At 41.9% G+C, this 22376-nt stretch overlaps 1 protein-coding gene across 1 annotated transcript; it reads right to left on the bottom strand.

The window, feature by feature from the left end:
* Positions 1–17187: 17187 nt before the first annotated feature.
* Positions 17188–19851, bottom strand: LOC135698995 (phospholipase A2 group XV-like). The gene is made up of 5 exons (XM_065219165.1): positions 19607–19851; positions 18410–18784; positions 17954–18353; positions 17771–17893; positions 17188–17701 (listed from the first exon to the last, which is right to left on the bottom strand). The coding sequence occupies exons 1-5, from the start codon at positions 19761–19763 to the stop codon at positions 17476–17478; spliced, it is 1281 nt and encodes a 426-aa protein (XP_065075237.1). The 5' UTR covers positions 19764–19851; the 3' UTR covers positions 17188–17475.
* Positions 19852–22376: the final 2525 nt, after the last annotated feature.

Here is a 22376-nt window from a genome sequence, read left to right as displayed (position 1 = left end):
CGAAACTGCTTCGTCAAGCCGCGCTGTGGCAAATGCGCCCAAAACCATATCTCCTCCGAGTGTGTTGTCGACGAGTCGGAAACGGCCAAATGCGCCAACTGTAATGGCGCTCATCAAGGGTCCGATAAACAGTGCCCCAAACGCGAAGATTTCAAACGGAGCCGAAAGCAGGCATCCACAAGAAATCAACCAGGACGAAAGAAGGACAATACGCCAGCATTCAGGCTGGAGGATTTCCCGCCGCTTCCTGCTACGCAACACGGTCAAGCAAATCCACGGGTGCAATCCGGCCCCCGCCAAGAAACATCTGGTGCCTCAGCTGGACAAAGCTCTCCATCCCCCCCCCCCCCTGGATTCTGGAGACAACCACCAGCACAAAACGCCAATCCCGATCTCTTCTCTGCGGATGAGCTGATGAAGATTTTCGTCGACATGACCAGCGCTCTTCGTCAGTGCCGCAGCAAGCCCGAACAGATCCAAGTGCTCGGTAAGTTTATTATTCAGTATGGTGTCTAAACCGATAACTGTCGTCACATGGAACGCATGCTCTGTAAGAGCAAAAAGACTCGAGCTTGCTGACTTCCTCCGCAAGCATAGTATCGACGTGGGCCTCCTAACAGAGACCCATCTTAAATCCGGTGACAGCTTTTGGTTGCCTGATCACCACATTATCCGGCTTGATCGTATCGACTGCAGGGGGGGGGGGGTGTTGCGATCATCATCAAGAAAGGAATCAAGTTCTGCACGCTGCCGCATATTCGCACTTCTATCATCGAGGCCCTTAGTGTGGAGGTGGAATCACCAACCGGAAACGTCCGGTTCGTCGCCATATACTGCCCTCGTCAGTGTGCTGCCAGTAATGGATTGGGCATCCAATTCAAGCATGATCTGACCACCATCACTCGCACGAGCTCACGATTCGTCATTGGGGGCGATTTAAATGCCCGCCACGAAGCATGGCGGAACTATCAGCGGAATCAGAACGGACGTCTGCTCTTCGATCACTCGCAGCATGGGCTGTATACAGTGAAATTCCCTGATGAACCGACATTCATCTCTCCGGCGGGAAACCCTTCCACGTTGGACTTTTTTCTATCGAACATTGGCCTATCCAAACCGATGGCGATCAACGATCTCAGTTCCGACCATCAACCGGTGGTGGCTGAAGTCGGCACCCACGTGGCACCTGCTCAAAGCCTGCGCAAAGACTACCATCATGTCAACTGGGTGCAGTTTGGGCATGTAGTCGACAGAAACATCGATGAAAATCCGCCGCTTGACACCGTAGAGGACATCGACCGGGCACTGGAAGGACTCCAACAGGCCATATCCGTGGCAGACGAGACATGCGTTCGACAAGTTCCTGTGAGGGGTAAGTTTGTTGTTATTGATTCCCACACCCAATTACTGATTCGGTTGAGAAATGTGCATAGACGTCAGTTTCAGAGGACTGGAGATCTAGCGAGGAAGCGTGAAATGGCCGATCTGAACAGGCAGATTGCTTCCAGAATGGACTCACTCCGAAATGAAAGTTTCGGGCGTGTTGTCCAGAATCTGGATGACCGCTCCCGTCCATTCTGGAAGGTAGCCAAGGTGCTGAAAACTCATCCCAAACCCGTTCCACCTCTCAGAGTCGGAAATGATGACAATCGGCTCAATAACCCCACAAGAGAAAGCAAATGCGATTGGCAATCATATTGCTGTATCGCATTTGCTTGGCTCAACTATCCAAAGTCCGCTCGAAAACCAGGTGACGCAATGCGTCCAAAATGTAGATTACTCTCCTTGTGCCGTGCCTCCGGAGGATAGAATTACGGTAGAACAGATTTGCTCAGCGCTGAAATATTCAAAGAATATGAATGCCCCCGGTTTTGACGGCGTATTTAACCTAATCATAAAAAGGCTTAGCATGAAAGTCTATGCAGTTTTAACTGCCATCTTCAAAAGATGCTTGGAGCTGCACTACTTTCCAAGCATCTGGAAGATAGCAAAAATAATACCGATCCGCAAACCCGGTAAAGATCCAGCATTGCCGTCAAGCTACAGACCGATCAGCCTCCTCTCAGCGCTGAGCAAATTATTCGAGAAATTCATTCTCAATAGATTGCTCAAGTTTGTGGAGGAAAACAATATTCTCCTACCGGAACAGTTTGGGTTCAGGAAGGGGCACTCCACCACTCATCCGCTCCACCAGCTAGTACGGGTGATGAACAACATTCGAAGTAACAAGGCTGTATCCAAGTCCACAGCCATGGCCTTGCTAGACGTCGAAAAGGCGTTTGACAATGTCTGGCATGACGGACTTATATACAAGCTTTGTAACTACAATTTACCGCCAACACTGCGTTGTTTGTATCGGATGCAAAGTTTTCTCGCTGCTACATTTTAACGATTAATTAATCACTTTGTGAAGTTTGACTATGGTTATAAACCATTTTTGTTAGCTTTTGTGTTTAATATCGCCAAAACAGTGAAAGTTCATTAGTACCTGTCGTATCTCGAGTGAAATTTGTGTAGTGATATCTGCATAGTGGCTGTGTTGTTTTGCTTTGTGCTGCTAAGATACGTCATTTCTATTTCTCATCCCACGTCGATTTTTCGTGATCCAGCGCCATCTGTTGTCCAGTAGTGACACTATCACGCTTTCATAGCACCATATTGTTTGGCGTGAAGTCTACTGAAAGGCGTATTTAATCCCTAGCTCAGTAATCATGGTCTGCACACGCTGCCAGAAAACGATTGCTAATTCGGATTTAATTACCTGCCGTGGCTACTGTGGGAACGTTTTTCACGCTATTTGCGTGGAAGTGGATTACGAGCTCAAAGACCAGCTTGGTTTGCATGAGAAGAACGTATTCTGGATGTGTGATGACTGCGCTAACTTATTTGCGAATGGACATTTCCGCAACATTGTCACCCATTATGATGGCAATTATGCGGGAATCACGGATTCGTTGAACGGGATGAAAAAGGATATAGCGTTTTTGAATTCCACGGTCAAGGAATTGTCTACGAAAGTGGACAGCAAGCAACCTGATCCTTTAACTCCTCTTGGACCAAACCGATGGCAAAAGCAACTGAACGGCAATCTTAAACCGGGTTCGGCTAAGCGACGTCGAACGGATGATACTGCCACTGAAAGACCGAGCACAATTAAAGGAACGAAATCTACTGCCTGTAACTCTGTCAGATACGTGCCTCTCGAGGATGACCTACTGTGGGTGTATTTGTCTGCATTCGCACCTAGCACTACAGAAGATGACATCGCAACACTGGCACGCGAGTGTCTTTCGTTGCGCGAAGATGAAGTACTCAAGGTAGTGAAGTTGGTTCGAAAAAATGCGGATATCTCGAATCTTCGATTCGTGACATTTAAGATCGGCATTGATAAAATGCATCGGGACTTGGCACTAGCTGCTGACTCTTGGCCTGAGAACGTAAATTTCCGTGAGTTCAGTGACGACCGGACAAAAAACGTTACCAGGATAACCAGAATAAGGAGTCAAGGTTCGGATCAACCCCACGAGCTGAAACCACCGGATGCGAATTAGATACGAATTTGAGGACATCTAAACCAGAACGCACTGCCTGTCGCCCTATGGAAGCCCCTAATCCTCCCGACCCAGTCCTGCTTCCTGTTTCCTGCCATCACTGCCGTTCTGGTCCTGTGGTCGTGGCTGGCAATGGGGGTTTCCAACATCCTTCTGCAGGCAAGTATGCGCCCCTGTGTAACACTTCACCGCCTCATAATTCTTCATGTTCTAGCACTGTATTTTATGCTCCTGACTCCCGTTATGAATGCCAACACCTTCACCAACTGCTGTCGTCAGAGGATTGTGCACATCGTTCTCATGGATCTCCGACGTCGCATATGGGCTCCATCGCCAGATTCATCAAACCAGAACGCATTGCCTGTCGTATCATGGGAGCCCTTAAGCCACTCAATTTTCCTGCCATCGTAGTCGTTCTGGCCCTGTTGTTGAGATCGGTGACGGGGTCTCCCAACCTTCTTGTGCAGGCAAGTATACACGTGTTCATGAAAATTCCCTTCCTGATCAGTTTCCGTGTTCCAGCGCTTCGATTCATAGCCAAGACCCTTCATGCAGCAATGAGGAAAATGTCTATTCGAGTACTACGACGATCATTCATCCGGAACGCATGCAACAAAGTATCTTGGGAGCCCTCGTTCACTCTGACCCAGTCGAGCCAATCGCCGTTTCCTGCCAGTCATCTGTGGTATCCTGCCGTCCAAGTCGTTCCGGCCCTGTGGTCGGAGATAGGGCGAGGGTCTCCCATCCTGGCTTTTCAGGCAAGTATACGTGCTTTCTCGGTGATTCTCCTCGTGATGAACATTTGGATTTCAGCGCAACACCCACTCAAATTCATTGCATTCTGCCGATGAACGGACGAGAAGTTTGTGACAATCCTTCCTCAACAACTTCCGAGCTACGCATTTACTATCAGAATGCACGAGGACTTCGGACAAAGATAGATTCTTTCTTCTTAGCTACAACTGACTCGGAATATGATGTTATCGTGCTAACTGAGACTTGGCTGAACGATTGCATCTTGTCTACTCAATTATTCAACGACTCTTACACTGTGTTTAGGACAGATCGTAGGAACAGTCGAAAAACTCGTGGTGGAGGTGTATTGATTGCCGTCTCTTCTAAATTGTGTTGCTGTATTGATCCAGCTCCGATAAGTAATGCTCTCGAGCAGATTTGGATCAAAATCAAACTGTAGAACTATGATGTCAGCATTGGAGTGCTTTATCTACCACCTGATTGCAGAGACGACCTGTCGCTCATACAGCAGCATACTGACTCCATTGATTCAATCCTTTCCGGCTTGAGGCCTCATGACCTTGAAGTAATGAAATTGGGTTGTTAGCGGAATGCTTTAATAAACAGCAAAAAAAGGTTATCTTCCATTTAATTCCACTTAATTAATTTTGGTATCCATGACAGATACGTATTTCGACTACAATGTGCAGTCTTCATCAGTGTCATTCCCACTAAAGAACTTATCAAAATCTAACCCCCTTAAGTACTCATCCCCTAGGTATAAAAGTCAAGATCACAGGTATATAAATGAAACTACAATGTGTTGAATCGGAACCTACCTAACTAATTAAAACCAAAGATTTAAGTAAGCTAAAGGAGAAAAATCTATTCAACTCTCTAATAAGGAAAATCCCAAAGGCTTGGTAGCCATCATAATGAAATTGGGTTGTTAGCGGAATGCTTTAATAAACAGCAAAAAAAGGTTATCTTCCATTTAATTCCACTTAATTAATTTTGGTATCCATGACAGATACGTATTTCGACTACAATGTGCAGTCTTCATCAGTGTCATTCCCACTAAAGAACTTATCAAAATCTAACCCCCTTAAGTACTCATCCCCTAGGTATAAAAGTCAAGATCACAGGTATATAAATGAAACTACAATTTAATTAGTTAGGTAGGTTCCGATTCAACACATTGTAGTTTCATTTATATACCTGTGATCTTGACTTTTATACCTAGGGGATGAGTACTTAAGGGGGTTAGATTTTGATAAGTTCTTTAGTGGGAATGACACTGATGAAGACTGCACATTGTAGTCGAAATACGTATCTGTCATGGATACCAAAATTAATTAAGTGGAATTAAATGGAAGATAACCTTTTTTTGCTGTTTACTCATGACCTTGCTTTCCAGTTTGGAGACTATAATCATCCTGAAATGCACTGGGTACCATCAGAGGATGGTGGCCTCACAATAGATTCCCATACATCGAGATTAACGAATGCTAGCTGTGCATTGTACGATGCCTTCTGCTTCCAGGGTCTGACACAAATCAATACTGTGAAGAACTCCAGTTCACGGATTCTCGATTTAGTACTCGTGAATGACTCAGCGTTATCAAGCTGTTGCATATCCGAAGCGGCTGAATCGCTCGTAGAAATCGATACTCCACATCCTGCTATTGACGTCACCGTTTCTATTTCGGGACCAGTGTCATTTGAACCATCTCTAGACGACTGCCGGTTCGATTTTCGTCGGGCTGATTATAGCTCGATGAATGATGCGCTATTATCAATCGATTGGCAATTTTTAGATTCTGATCAGGATCTGGACGATATTGTATGTATTTTCAACACGGAGATACGTCAAGTCATCGAAACTCACGTGCCTCTTCAGCGCCCTCCACTGAAGCCTCCTTGGACGAACTGGAGCCTCCGCTAGTTGAAGCGCCGTAGGCGATCTGCACTTCGAACGTATAGTCGGAGTCGTTCGCAGCACTCCAAACATCGCTTTGTAATGGCCAGTAACAAGTACACACGGTATAACCGTCTATTGTATGCTCGATACGTTGATCGTACACAGAGAAATTTACGTCTACATCCCAAACAGTTCTGGTCTTTTGTTCGTACTAAACGCAAAGAAGATGGATTGCCAACGTCCATGTATTTCGGCGACCAATTTGCTAGCACAGCCTCTAGTAAATGTGAGATCTTTGCTGAACACTTCAAGAATGTCTTCTCAAATACGCCTGCTACGCCATCGCAGATAGAGGCTGCTGTTCGTGATACGCCGCTAGACAGCATCGACTTTGGAATTTTCCAGATCAGCGAGGAGCATGTCGAAAATGCATTACGTAAGCTCAAACATTCCGTGTCACCCAGTCCTGATGGGATTCCTTCATCTGTGTTGAAAAACTGCTCGAGTTCTCTGATGACACCGTTAGTAAAACTGTTCAATCTCTCGTTCCAACAGCAAAAATTTCCTGCTGGATGGAAAACTTCGTTTCTGTCACCGATTCACAAAAAGGGTGACAAATGTAACGTCGTCAACTACCGTGGAATAACGTCCTTGAGCGCTTGCTCTAAGGTTTTTGAAATAATTGTAAACAACGCTCTCTTTGAAGCCACCAAAAACTACATTTCATGTGCCCAGCATGGATTCTACCCGGAACGATCTGTTACTACTAACCTCACTCAGTTCACCTCACTCTGCATACGCTCTATGGACGCTGGTTCACAAGTGGACGCCGTATACACGGACTTCAAGGCTGCATTCGATCGTGTGAATCATGATATCCTGTTGCAAAAACTCGAGAAGCTGGGGGTATCTTCCGCGCTTGTTAGCTGTTTTAGATCATATCTGTCTGAAAGATCCGTGACAGTAAGGATTGGTTCGTCACATTCGGAGCCGTTTATGATTCCTTCTGGTGTACCGCAAGGGAGTAATCTTGGACTTCTGCTCTTCTCATTATTCATAAATGACATTGCCTTTGTGTTGCCACGTAGACAGCGAATATTCTATGCCGACGATGTTAAGATCTTTATGATCATCACGTGCACTGAGGATTGCCTGGAGTTGCAGAGGTTATTAGATTTGTTCGAGGACTGGAGCAAGCGAAACCTACTCGATTTATGCATAGCCAAATGCAACACAATATCATTCAGCAGGAAGCGGCAACCAATCAATTTCAACTACAGCATGTGTGGACAAACTCTCGAGCGCTTGTATCAGGTTAGGGATCTCGGTGTGATATTGGACCGCGAACTCACTTTCCGATCGCATTACGAAGACGTGATTGCAAAAGCCAATAAACAGCTCGGTTTCATGTTTAAGCTTGCTGATGGATTTCGTGATCCTCTCTGCCTGAAGTCCCTTTTCTGTGCACTGGTTCGATCTATTTTGGAATCTTCCGTGCTGGTATGGTGCCCGTACAACAGAAACTGGATTGACCGTATCGAGGCGGTGCAGAAAAAATTTGTGCGCCTCGCTCTTCGCCACTTACCCTGGCGTGATTCGTCAAATCTTCCTCCATATGAACATCGTTGTATGCTGTTAGGCATCGATACTCTGGAGAAGCGAAGATCCAATTTGCAAGCCATCTTCGTCGCTAAGGTAATGACCAATGAAATCGATGCCCCAGATATTCTTGCTGAATTGCACGTATATGCGCCGCAAAGACCTTTGAGGCAACGTAATTTCCTGCACCTTGCTACCCGGAACAGTCGTTATGGTCAACACGATCCTATCAGGATAATGTCTTCTCGGTTTAACGATGTTAGTGGACAATTTGACTTCAATGTTTCTGCTGCCACTTTTCAACGCCGCCTCAATGCACAGCCGTGAGTATCTGTCCAATCACTGCTACTTCGAAAGTGTGTATTACCTGCTATTTTTTTTATTACATGATCCTTCTACAACACTACGCCAAGTTTCCAACCCTCCGACGCGTGAGCTGCGACGCATTTGCAGATTGTTGTGTTCAATTATTTTAGATTATTGACTTAGCTTTTAATATGTTTGTCATTTGTATTCATTTGTATTCAACGTGTTCTGTGTATTGACTATTTGTAATTTTATTTATTGTTATATGTATGAAAAGACATGGGGTTTTTACGCCTCTTTGAGCCAACTGAATGGTTTACTCAAAGAGGCTTTTCCCCATCCTAGATTTCATTAAGACTGAAAAAAGTCAGGTGAAATAAGAAATAAATAAATAAATAAATAAATAAATTTGGTCAAAATTACCCGTAACTACCTTCAGCAAAGGTCGTTCAAGGTATCGTTGAATGGTTGTCTCTCCGACAAATTTTCCATCTCGGCAGGCATTCCACAAGGCAGTTTATTGGGCTTCTTGCTCTACAGCTTGTATACTTCTGACATTCGTCCCCTCGGAGACGGTTGCGTGTTCTTCCTGTTCACAGATGATACCACGATATCATTCAAGGGCAGATGCCTCGCGAAATTACAAACAAATTACAATGATGCCTTGACACCTTTGCTGACTATGCAAAAACTTGGAAAATCAAAATCAATGCCTCCAAAACCCAAACTATCATGTTCCTGCATAGGCAATCACCCAAACTGATACCGGCACCTTCTTGCACAGTAGTCATGGATGGCACAAGGGTTGAGTGGTCTGCTGAAGTTACGTACCTTGGTATGGTATTCGATGAGAAGCACCTGATCCGCTCGCATATAGAAAAGACGTTAGTTAAGTGTTCAAACTAAAAAGTTGAATTTTGCAGCGCCACCTGTGGTGAAGTTTCGAACTAAAACTTAACTTCATTCAATGAGTCTTGTTATTTATAAAAACTCTTCTCAAGACACCCTATTTATTTAGTTATTTATTTATTTATTTGTCTGCATCAACAGGCTGTGTATAGCCCCAATGATGATTTAAGTAACTTATATAGGTAAGTCAAAAAATAAAAACTAAGAATAAAATACATAAACAACTCACACAATCATTCACGGTTAACTGTGCCAGAAAAGAACGATGAGAAGTATCTTCGTAGCAGCTGTCGAGGCATATGGAAATCGAAGATGCCCGAGACTCGATTGAACACTCGTTGCAGCCCACCTATTGCACCGTTCATGCCATAGTTTGTGCGCTGAAGTGACAATCTCAGCATAACGTTGTTACGTAGCGCACGGGGTTGGACGTTAATGTTGACTTGCCCCAAGATTGCACTGCAATCAATTCTACCTTGTAAAGTGTCCGCAATGAACAGGACCCTAGAGGTGTCTCTTCTAGTTCGGAGAGGCTCCAGATCAATCAGCTGGCAACGACTTTCATAGCTGGGCAGATGAAATGGGTCTCTCCAAGGCAGCTTCCGCAGAGCGAATCGAAGAAAATGGCGTTGAACGGACTCAACTCTCTCAGCACCATTGTTGTAGTTTGGACTCCAGACCACAGAACAATATTCCAGAATGGATAGCACCAAGGAACAGTACAGTGACTTCAAACAGTAGATATTGGAGAAATTCTTTACTATCCTGAAGATAAATCCAAATGTCCTAGACGCCTTGTCGACAACGTACGAGATGTGCTGCTTGTACGTAAGTTGAGAATCCAGAATAACACCCAGATCTTTCACATGGTTCACACGGTCGATTACAGTACCGATAAGTTTGTATTCAAATGTGATTGGTTCTTTCTTCCGAGTAAAAGTGATCACTGAACACTTAGTGGGGTTAACCACCATTCGGTTCAAATTACACCAGCTAGCAAAGGCTTCGAACTGACGTTGAAGGAAGTGACAGTCCTCAATTGAGCGGATTCGTAGGTAGATTTTAAAATCGTCTGCATACGATAGTCGTGGGCCTTCGATGACCAAGTTCACGTCATTGAAGTAGAGTAAGAAAATCAAAGGTCCCAGGTGACTTCCTTGAGGTATTCCTGACGTAGCTAGATAGATATTGAAAAAACCACTGTAAAAGGTGCTAATGAAAAAAGTTCGTGGATTTAGCCTGTTGCACCACTGCACAGTGGTCCAGAATGCAGATTTAGGTGGAATGATATGTTTTTAGCCTGAAATTGAAACTTTAGACGAAAAGTCTCTTCTACAAAGTTGTTTCTTATAGTTAGGCCCTCATTTCTACGATTATGAATTCTAGGGAGGTTCCTATTATCATTGAAATTCAAAATCTAACTTTTTTGTTTGAATAAATTAAGGTATACATTCTTCAACAAAGTTATAGCTGAGCTAATTTCAAGCAACTTTGTTGAAAATAACTTTTTTGGCCGACGAATGTTTTATAGCTTAATTTGTTGCCTGTATCTCTTCTAATAAATAAGATATACCCAAATATAGTAAAAAATATGAATAAATTTAAATTGATTTTATACAACTTTAAAAAATAACATACCTCCAATTTTGTCATATTATTGAGAATCACATACGCCCTTTCAAATGCCGTAAAAAAACTTTTTTTTCGTTTGCCCCAACCAGAGATATTAACATTTGAAAAATGCATATTTTTAGTATAAAAACGTCAATAACTCTTGATCGGCGAAAGATATTGACAAACTTTGTGGAGCAAAAATTTGCGCCTTCTTAAGATCTAAAAGTTATTTGAAGACAGCTTTGCTGAGAAATTCTAAATAGGAAAACTAGAGCAAAAAAACTGTTTTTTTAAGAGCCACTCTAACTTAATTCAAGAAAATAGCTCTAAATCGGCCAATTTAAGAGATACAAAAAAGCTCAGCTATAACTTTGTTGAAGAATGTAAACCTTAATTTATTCAAACAAAAAAGTTAGATTTTTGATTTTAATGATAATAGGAACCACCCTAGAATTCATTGTCATAAATATGAGAGCCTACCTATAAGGAACAACTTTGTAGAAGAAACTTTTAGTCTAAAGTTTCAATTTCAGGCTCAAAACATATCATTCCACCTAAATCTGCATTCTGGACCACTGTGCACTGTACAATGGTAAGATTCGGAAATATTCAAACAAACTCTGAAACCATGGGCCAAAAGGTAGTTCCTAGAGAGGAAATGTACCCGTTACTCGCCGGGCTGGTTGCTAGGTATTTGTTATCACAACCAGTATTTGTTAACAGTGACCCACTCTTATACCCTGGACAGACTATGGCTTATATCATGTAATATAAGCTGTCTTGCAATGAGCACTCATACATCTAGTTTTCACTGGAAATCCTATGTATGAGTGCTCATTGCAAGACAGCCTATATTACATGATATAAGCCATAGTCTGTCCAGGGTATTATACCCCGTTCACATTACAGCGTATATCACGTGATATACGCTGTCTTGCAATGAGCACTCATGCATCTAGTTTTCACTGGAAATCCTATGTATGAGTGCTCATTGCAAGACAGCCTATATTACGTGATATAGGCTGTAATGTGAACAGGGTATTAGGGATGAAGTACGTAATATGATTTTTTTTTATTACGAAACCCGGAGTCGGCGGTTGATTCTGATAAGTCATGTCGTTTGATATACTGAAATACTAGAACCCGGAGAACCAATTCATCGAATGTCTCGGAGGAAATTATGGGACCTGCAGGAGTCAGTATGGATCCCACCAAGGTCGAATGATTAGGGTTGTGTTTACTGAAGTTGAAGAGGTCTAGACCCCGATACTCTTATTTTAGTAAAGCCCTCATTGATCGATGGTAGCATACCAAGAGTTATAGAACCTAGCAGAAATGCAGGATGGATTCTGTAATGGAAGGTTGAGCGGAAGATTGTCAAATCTGAGTCAGTAAGAAACCTGAGTTATAGAAACTGCCTATAGGATGATTTCTATAACGGAAGGATAAACGGAACAAAGCTAAAGCCTAGCCAGTGAAAAACCTGTGTGGATGACCTCATTATATTAGAGTGTAGTTTTTGTATAGCGAAGTCTAGGCCAGGAATGATTCTTCGCGAGGAAATATATATAATCATCCATTATAAATTTCATTGTTCGTTCGTTGAAGAGGCCGAGGGTTGCACGGCGCTCCGTTGGGAAAAGTGGGGAGAGCATTTCGATGCTTATTTAGTGTGGAAAGACGTAGCAGACCACGAAGAAAAATACAAATCCTTGATGCTATTCGGAGGACCGGATGTCCGGAAGATAATCTCCAAGATACAAGCGAAGATGAACATGTTCTTGGAAACCGGTACAACGTGGCGATGACACCCGGTCCGAATGAGAAACTAAGTTTCTCATTCGGACCGGGTGTAGGTCGCCTGCTTTTTTAAACGAACAACAAAATTTGTTGTATCAAGTCTTGATACATTTGTTGTTCGTTTAAAAAAGCAGGCGACATAAATACTGCGATTACGGTGATCAAGCAGACAACATGGTTGTAGACCAAATAATTGCTACTACAAAAGACGTGCAGCTTTGACGGAAATGGTTGGAAAAGTATTACACTCTAAACCAGGTTTTAGCAATAAGCCGCAGCCACGAGTCAGTTGACCTTCAACTTGCTGTATGGGAAACTATCGGAAAACCCAATGCAGACACGGATAAAACTAGAACTGACCTAGGTGAAGAATCCATATATAAAATCAACGCCGAGAGGAAGTTTCGAAACCGACCACGCTGTGTCCGGTGCGACAGTAGGGTGCTTCATTCTGAAAAAAGTGATGAATTTCTGATGGGCCACCCTCCAGTTCGATTCATAGCCCCAAAATATGAACCTGTGCAAAAATTGGTAAAGATTGATGAAGGTTTAGAGGTCGCACCAATGATTTGAAATTTGTATGGGAATTACTATGGAAGAATTTAAAAAATCGCTTATATCGCTATAACTTTGCTTCTACTTGTCCAAATGTCGAAAAAATTTAGTATGTTATTGCTATGGCAATAAACAAAAAGCCTACAGTTGCTACGCTCAGTTTTGCAGCGTATCAAGAATTATAAAAATGTGAAAAAATGGCAAAATAGGGTAAATTGACAGATGAATATGTACAAGGCAACAACGCCAATTTCATCGCAACAACAACAGGCTTGTTGATCATTGTCATGACAACCACATATTTTTTTTTTCAACGTTTGGACAACTACAACCAAAGTTAGAGCAATGTAAACGAAAATCAATAATTTCCCATACTAATTCACCAAAATCTCCATACAAAATCCAAATCATTGGCGCGACCTCTAAACCTTCATCAATCTTTACCATTTTTTGCACAGGTTCATATTTTGGGGCTATGAATCGAACTGGAGGGTGGCCTATCAAAAATTCATCACTTTTTTCAAAATGAAACACCCTAGGCGACAGTCGTCATGAATCAAGCGATTCTTCGTGTCCAGCAAAATCCGAAAAATGTCGAAGCTGTGGACAAATCGGACATTTTGCACGTTGCTGTTTCCTGAAGAGGAAGCAATCAAAGCCGGTAGTATATCAACAAAAGACGAAGAAACGATTCGTTCGATTTATTGAAAATTTAGTACTGGTGCATTTTGGACAACTGAAAACTTTTTCAATAATTTCGCGTGTGTTTATTAGTGCTGTGTTTGGTTATTTAAAAAAGGATCGAAAGAGTTTTTAAGATTACCGCGAGTGAACAAACTGGGTTTTTTTTTCTTCCTTCGCCGCCGCCGTGAAACGTTGCGAAAAAGCAGATCTCTGCTGAATTTTCTAATGTACGCTGTTGAATCCTGTCCGTTTGGGTTTAGTTACAAGTGCATAACGATCCAGAAGCCGGAAGTTACAAAATAAGTCCAGGAGGTAACGGTGATATCCAGTGGAAGTAGGTTAAAATCGTACGTGCAAATTATCTCCTGCAAAGTGCTGCTGTCTGCAAGTCAAAATGGGCGCGTATCTATCTTAACCACTCACAACGAAGGATTCGAGCGAGGAGGCAAATGATTTGCTTGCTTGCGGTTCCAGCTCGATGCAAGGCTGGCGGATCAGCCAGGAGTAGTAGTTTGTAGTGAAAGAAATGCTCTCCATCTCATCACTAAACATAACCACGAGCAATGACGAGGAACTGCATCCCAAACCCCATGATAAACAAGGAGCGGATGCATCCAACGAAACTTTTAAGCACAAAATAATCATTACCAACATAGGAAAAAATTCGGTAAGATCCTTCCATTGCATTATTTTATGATTCTTCAATATTGTACAAATACTTACATATTACACACAACTACACATAGTAACTCGGAGCGTTTGGTACGATATGGCCCCGCATCCTTCCACCCCTGTAGATTCAAGAAATGTTCCCATTCAATTCCAAGAATCATCTTTGCGGCAAATACAACGCAGTAGGCCTGGCCGTATTGATGTTTATATCATATCTCAGATATGCTGTAAACATCAATTAGACAAGAAAAATGATTAGACCTCATCTAACCTAATCATTTTCTAGGATGCTTTCTCGTACTGGCTGCGTCTAGATTAGATTAGATTAGAAAAGGCGAAGAAACGATTCGTTCAAGAAGTTCACGAAGCTACTGCTGAAAACGGAAACAACAAGGATGATGCAGTTTTCAACTTATTTCATCTTGGTGGAAAACGTACCGTCAGAATCGAAGTCGGAGGTGTGCCTTTGATGTTCATAATAAGATACTATAGATTCCATATATAAGCGGAGGCACAAAAAGTTTGTTTGACAACCATGAAAAATACATGATCTTACTGGCGTTCGTGAAAAATTTTCATGCCATTATCAAAGTTCAAAATGAAGTACAAAGCCAATCTTTGCAACAATTGGCCTTGAAGGTGACTCTGTAGCTCTTTACTCCTATGAAAAAATCCATAAGCAAACGTCAGACTGTGTGTGAAACATAGCGGACTTTGTACCATTCTTTCACTCCACCGAAAATTCCCATAAGAAACTGTCTATATTTGCTGGAAGAGGAAAATTTTCGAAGATGCCGTCAACGCCAATGAATCGAGGAGTGGTTTCCTTTTTCCGTTTTCCGCGAAATAAATCGGAATGTGGCGTATGGAAAGCGGTTTGTGGTCATAATTCGAGGGGTGCGACACATCTAAATCTAGATTTTAAATGGTCGAAAAATCTATATAATAATCATAAATCATCCACGGCCCATACAAATTTATTTTTTTTATTGTATGGACAATTGGGTTGTTTAATTTTGAAAAAAATATATCCGTTTTTATATATCATCTGCTTCGTTTTCTGAGCACAGCGATATTTTTTTCGAACCCACACAGTTTCATCTCGATTTTTAAATCAAAATAATAACTTCACTGTTTGACACTAAACTGACAAACTGACAGCTCGCTCCCATACAAAGTGACACCGAGGGGCGCTAATAAGGTGATTTTTGCAAAAGTAATTGTACTTATTTAAAATAGTTCCAGTGTACCAAAATTGATGAAATGTTGGTTTTGGGTTCCATATTTAATGCAGATTACGAATATGCATTTACCTCATTACTCTTAAGGTGATTTCTCGTAGGGTCCACAAATGACCGCCACGTAGGCTATACATGCACTTCCATTCGAATTTTTTTATTACACAAATCTTGGAAATCAGTGCTCCATTTCCTTTGATATTGCTACTTCATGTATACTGCAGTGCAGCAAACGTGGAGTAACAATTTAAATGTTGCACGTGTCGTAGAAGCTGATATGTGTGCACTTAAAGTTTCGAAGTGATTACGAGAATAAGGATGTCACAGCGAGTTACCTTAAAGAACCCAATTGTCTACGCAGGGGGAGGGGGGGCGCTTATTTCAAAGACGCCATTTGCCCATAACAAACAATTCGACAGTGAGCATGCATAAAGGCGTAAACGCGATGATCGATAGCTCGCTTGGATTAACGTTTCTCGGTGCGTTTGCTGTTGCATTTGATAGCCAATATAACCTGTTACAGCACTACATAGAACAAATTCCAAAAAATTGTTTCGCTCAGCTGTAGCAATGTAAAGAGAAAATCGATCATCGCGTTTACGCCCTTATGCATGCTCACTGTCGAATTATACACAGTTTGATGCAAATCGTAGGAGGAAGACTATTTTCAATTCGTCATTTGGCGTGCAATTGCTCAATAACCAAAAAAAAACTACTCTCTCCTATTTTGTTTTGAATACAGTAATGACCCGATTTTGTCAGCCCCCTTTTTGAAAATCTTATCTAAAGTCTACCTTAAACCGAAGACAACAAATGAAGAAGACTGGCAACTCTTCCATTTTCTCATACGAACGCTATGAGACAGGTACAATCGCGTCATCTGTCGCTCAAAGGTAAATGCTTCGAACGAATTTGATAGCAAAGATTACATCCTCAGAAGAAGGGTTTGTGTATTTGCTTATTTTTCTATGCGTTGCTTCAACCTTCTCTCAAGCGCAGCGCCATTGTATCTGCCGCTTGGATTCTGGCAAAGTTGCCAGTCTTCTTGATTTGTTGTCTTCGCTTAAACAGCAGCTGAATTGAGAAAGATTTACGGTAATTATTACGGTAATATTGAATTATTGAACGGCAAAAGTCTTATGCGAGGAAGGGCTGACAGAATCGGGTCATTACTATATCACAATACTCTAAAAACATTAGTAAAATAAACGGAGTTAGGCTATGCGCGAAATGATGGCACTTCAGGGTAGTTGGTCTCATGATGGTAATAAAGTCAACTTTCGCTCGTTGAGCTAAACCTGTAGCCCACTTACTGAAAGACTTTCATTAGTTGGGCTAAGCTGTCAAGGTGGTAATTTAGTTTGAGGGATACACCGCTTGTTTATTATCATCACAATCCTTTAGCAACTAGCCAAATTGTTCATACATGAGCCCCTAGAAAAAGAAATAGCACTGTCAAAAATGACGTTTAACTTCGATTTAGGTGGGCTACAGTCCAACTAACGGGAGCGCAACTAATACGTAGCCCACCTAAACATAGCCCAACGAGCGAAATTTGACTGTATTAATAAATTTCACACCACAAGCATTTATTTCAAACATTTGGAATCTTCATCACACAGTACAAATTCTACTTATAACATAAGCTCTGTTATGCACATAACAGTAGTCATGCAACACACCTGCTCTATAAACAATCAAAACTAGTTCTATGTCATGGACTACGGTCAAATACGATCTTTTCAACCTACTAAGATTGCCTGGCAAATTAATCACTTAAGTAAGCTGACCATTTTTGACCATTTAAGAAGGTTCAAGTCTCGTACTCTCTATTTGATGTAGGTACCTATTTGATGGCATACAATTCATAAACCCTCATTAAAAAAATGGCCTAATCATCATACATCAGCACTTTGACGATGCTATCCAACACACTCAAATCCGCCAAAATCGCCATATGCTCGGCTCCGGGAAACTCGCGCAGATATATTGGCTGCTTCTGCTGTCCACTCCAGTGCCGACATGCCTCTAGTGAACGCTTGTTAACCGTTCCATCACCATCACCATAAACCAGAGTGGGCTTACCCGTAAAGTCGTACGAGTTCTCGTAGTTGAGGCTAGAATTTCAAACACAAACAATCCGATCTCAACGAAAATCTACAGACTGATTTTATCAGGACTCTTACCTATCCACTGTGTTGATACTTGAACCATACAGACAGTGCAGTTCCACTCCAGGGGCTGTAAAATTGAGCACATACGAGAGGGTATCCTTTCTCATTTCCCAACCGTCCGTGTAATCAAGGTCTCTGGAAAACAAAACATGCAAATTGATTAAAACAATGTTCTAAAATATTGATCAAACATACTTGAAGAAATCTTCCAGTTGTTCCATGGTATAGACCCTGGACAGCGAACGAACCAACACTTCGTTCGGTTTCCAGAGCAGCGGATTCGGCATCAGCCATGCCAGTGACGGGTTGGTAATCTGCTCCGAGCGCATCACCTTTCCACTGAGGGCAAAAGCTCCCAGATCATCCCCGATGGCAAAGCATTTCAAGGCCTTTACGCTTCCGCCCCATGCGCCGGCCACGGAAATGACCCGTCGAATGTACTGATCCTTCCACTGTTGGCTTTGCATCTGCAGAAACAGCAACGTCATCGGTGCACCCATGCTGTGCACGATAAAAGTGATTGGGGTGTTATCGTTCAGCGTGTAGGTCTCTTCGACGAGGTGTTTCATTTTGATGAACCACTCTTTGTTCTCATCTGCAAAATATTGATAGATGATTGCTCTGCTGTAGACACAGCGAACTGGAAATTACTTGGTGCCTTCCTAAAGTCATACGGAGCTCCCCGTATCGAAAGATCCCGTTTGTAGCCATTATGTACGAGTGCATTGCCGATGTTCACGAAGTATGCTCCCACAGAGGCATGGGATGGGTCGATCCACTCGACGGTTTCCGATGTGCCGAATCCGGGTATGCGAATCTCGACGCCGGGAGAATTTTGCGTTTTCCTCGTTGTGCGGTTGTATATCAGCCGAATGTTATCGATCCAACAGTCAATAACGAACGGCACCAGCAGTTCCTTGTTCAGCCACAGATTGAAGTAGGTGTCGCTTGATTTTTGACAGAAGAAATGTATGGAATCTTTCTTGTTGATTATTGCATCGATCTGGCTGCCTCCGTCTCCGGGAACTATGGTGAAAAATTAAGTGTTGTTGGGTTGAGATTAAATCATGCAATTCAATATTATGAGTTTATTTAAAAAAAAAAGTCAGTTACCCCCAGAAACTGTCTTTACGACTTTGGCCACCCTCTTATCTGTCCAATTACTCTGGTTAAAACCTTAAGGTGAATTTCTATATTGCTAACCTTGACATTACTTTACTTGATTACATATCCGCGCAATCTTACCTTTAAACAGACAACAATGTCAAAAGTTGAATCACCACTAGGAAGTTCGCGAAACAACATATTTGTTCTGAACCATACTGAGTTCACTTGCCTCCAACATACGCAAAAAAGGAGGCCAATCGCAGTCGTGCAAAAGTCGGCTGATCTGCTACGGTTTATCAGCTTGTTTTAAAATAAGAACGCTTCGTTGACAGTTTGTTTTGGCATTGTAGCCGGTCGTCACTAGCACAGCAGTACAGCTGCAGATCGGTACACACGACGGCTATTTGTTATTGCTAACTATGTGTCGCAAAATATAGTATAGTAAGAGGCAAACAACAAGATTAGTCGCTTTCTTAATCCTATGGATGGTGAAGATCGCAAAACATAGAATTACTACGCCTATGCTTCTTAAATTTGACGCAATTTCAGAATGCGATAAAGTAGAATAAATTTCGTTAATTCCAAAATAGAAATATTGCAAAGCATACAGTTGTCAAAAAAAGAAATTCCAAGTTACATTTTCTATTCAAAGATTGTATCCTATCATCGATCGATAAGTCAAAACAATGACAAGGTCATAGCATATTTTTAGTATGTATTTAGGACATCACGGAAACTTACCAAAGATTACCGGCGACAATCTCTTCTCAAATCTTTCATCGTATCTGCGGCGAAGTTTCTTGTGTAAATCCTTAATAAAATTGACTCCTGCGCCAAACATGGTTCCATAGGCAGCGGTAGCCACCATCAGCAGCAGGAAAACCGCAATTAATCTCATTTTAATTTGCACTACTATCAACACTCTCACCCAATCGATCGATCTCAATTTGACACAAATAATGCACACGCGAGTCTATAATATTGACATCCACACCGACCGACCACCAGAAACCGACTGAGCTGTGAATGATGGCAATCACCGCATTATTTGCGCGACACGGACTTGTGTCCTGTGCTTTTGTTTTGCGAAGATTAAAAACTTTATACCTACACTGGACCAGCCGGAAGATCACTCATACAAAGGGAATCAATTGATTGATAACAGCCGAAATAAAAGGTCATTCGCAAAAGTATGAATGACTGATTCGCTCGCTGCTGATAAAAAGAAGATGCTTTCGCTGCTGTTTGTTTACCTAACCGAGTACCGTTGCTTTACGCTATTTACTGTCAATTCAATTGTAGCGGTACCCCGTAACGAGGGAGTGAGGCTTTGATGTTCTTTCTGCGCGACGCGAATGTAATAAGTACCCCCTGTGACTGAACTCCTAACCAAAAACTAGGGTGCACTAAGGCTGTATTCCATTTAGTGAATTTTCACTTAAATTTCACAGATGGAAAATTTGCAAATAAACCTGCCATTCTACCAGACTTATTTCTGACAGTCCAGGAATTTTGACAAATACCTTCTCGAAAATCTGCTGTTGGGATTTTCGAACAATATAATTTACTTTCGAAATGTCAAATTTAAGAGAAAGTCGAGGTTAAAATTCACCAAATGGAACACAGCCTACACGGTAACCGAAAATACCCAATAATGACTATAAATAACTCAATATTGACTACAAAGTAAGCATTTTCGAGGGAAACTGGGACTATCCATTATATGAGTAAAAAAAAAACCCAATTATGAGCATTTCCCTAATAGATATTGTGGTTCCCGAGAAATTCTAGCAAAAGCTTGATTTGCTCAGCTGTCACTCTTTTGTGCGCAAGGGTATGTGACTGATAGTTGACTCGAACGAAATCTTATATTGCTTCAAAAATTGTCTTTAAATATTGACGTTACCCTTCTTAAAGCTTCAACTCGTTATTACCTATATGTATTTCGGGCCAGTGAATCATAATTTCACATAAAACAGTTGCAAATCAACAAATAAAAAAAATTACTTGCAATCGTACATTTTTTTTTCCTTGTCGGGTATTTTCATCACTGCGACCATTTTTCTGATCTATTGTGATATATTCCCCATTTTTTTTCTTTAGCTATATCAAGATGCCGTATCACTATTATTAGGAGTGATCGCCATCGTTTGACTAACAGCATTATCCCAGCACGGCATTATACTTCGAATAAAGTGCACTGCCGTACTGGGAGTTGTTCTCCAAATGTCAAAGGGTTCTATCAGCCCCTTGTCGAAGAACTTACGCCTTTTATTGAAAATTGCCGGACAGTGGCATAGCAAATGTTCCGAGTCTTCCTTTTCTATGCCACAGAAGCGACACACATCATCTTGAAGTTTTCCAATCAGCTTCAAGTGATAACGGCTCGGACTATGACCTGTTATAAGACCTGCATATATACTAAGATCTTTCTTAGAAAGTTCCAGGATTTTGTGGGTCACAGAAATGTTTGGATTAATAAATCGCTTCGACTGCCTAGCAATGGAAGTGTTCTTCCAGTTTTCCTCCACTTTTGAAGATTCCCACGCTTTTAGCTCCATTCTAAGAGATGCAGCCGATAAGCCACAAAAGGGCTCTGGCCCGATGAACTTATGAGAAGATCCGAGTCTTGCTAGTGCATCAGCTCTTTCATTTCCCTCAATCCCGCAATGACCAGGAACCCAATATAAGTTGACTTGATTATGACAAGACAATTTTTGAAGTGATTGAACACACTCCCAGACAAGTTTTGATGTACATGTCGCCGACTTTAAAGCATTTAGAGCAGCTTGACTGTCGGACATGACGCATATATTTGAACTCGTATAGTTTCTACGCAAACATATAACGGAACACTCTAAAATTGCTTGGATTTCAGCTTGGAACACAGTTGGCCATCTGCCCATAGGAACCGATATTTCTATCCCTGGGCCAGTTACTCCTGCTCCCACTTGATTGTTCAATCTTGAACCATCTGTATAAAAAACAATCGATCCTGGACGAAGAACCGGGCCACCAAATTTCCATGAATTACGCCCAGGGTCAACTACTCGAAAAAGTCGATTGAAGTTGTATCTTTTCTCCATCCAGTCTTCGTTGTTCCTTACTAGAGAGTTGATACTAACAGTTTTTAGAATCGTAAGATGTCCTCTAAGGTCTCCTTCAAAGAGTTTCACTGACCTTGTAATCCTTAGAGCACACTTTTCGGCTTCTAATTGTACAAATTGATGCAATGGTAGCATATAAAGCAAAGCATCCAATGCCTTCGATGGTGTACTTCTCATTGCACCTGTTATTGAGAGAGTTGCTAACCTTTGGAGTTTTTCTAACTTTCTCTGAACAACACTCTCTTTTGTTTTTGGCCACCAGACCAATGCACCATAAGTAATCCTGGGTTTCACAATTGCTGAGTAAATCCAATGGATCATTTTCGGTTTCAGTCCCCACTGTTTACCGAATGTTCTTTTGCATATCCATAGAGCATTAGTAGCTTTGTTTATTGCCTGCTCTA

This window comes from Ochlerotatus camptorhynchus, unplaced genomic scaffold (assembly GCF_037179485.1).
Source record: "Ochlerotatus camptorhynchus isolate MF236.1 unplaced genomic scaffold, CSIRO-AGI_Acam_v1.1 ptg000101l, whole genome shotgun sequence".
Taxonomy (NCBI): domain Eukaryota; kingdom Metazoa; phylum Arthropoda; class Insecta; order Diptera; family Culicidae; genus Ochlerotatus; species Ochlerotatus camptorhynchus.
Note: the sequence above shows the minus strand (reverse complement) of the source record. Positions and strands in the feature narration are given on the sequence as shown.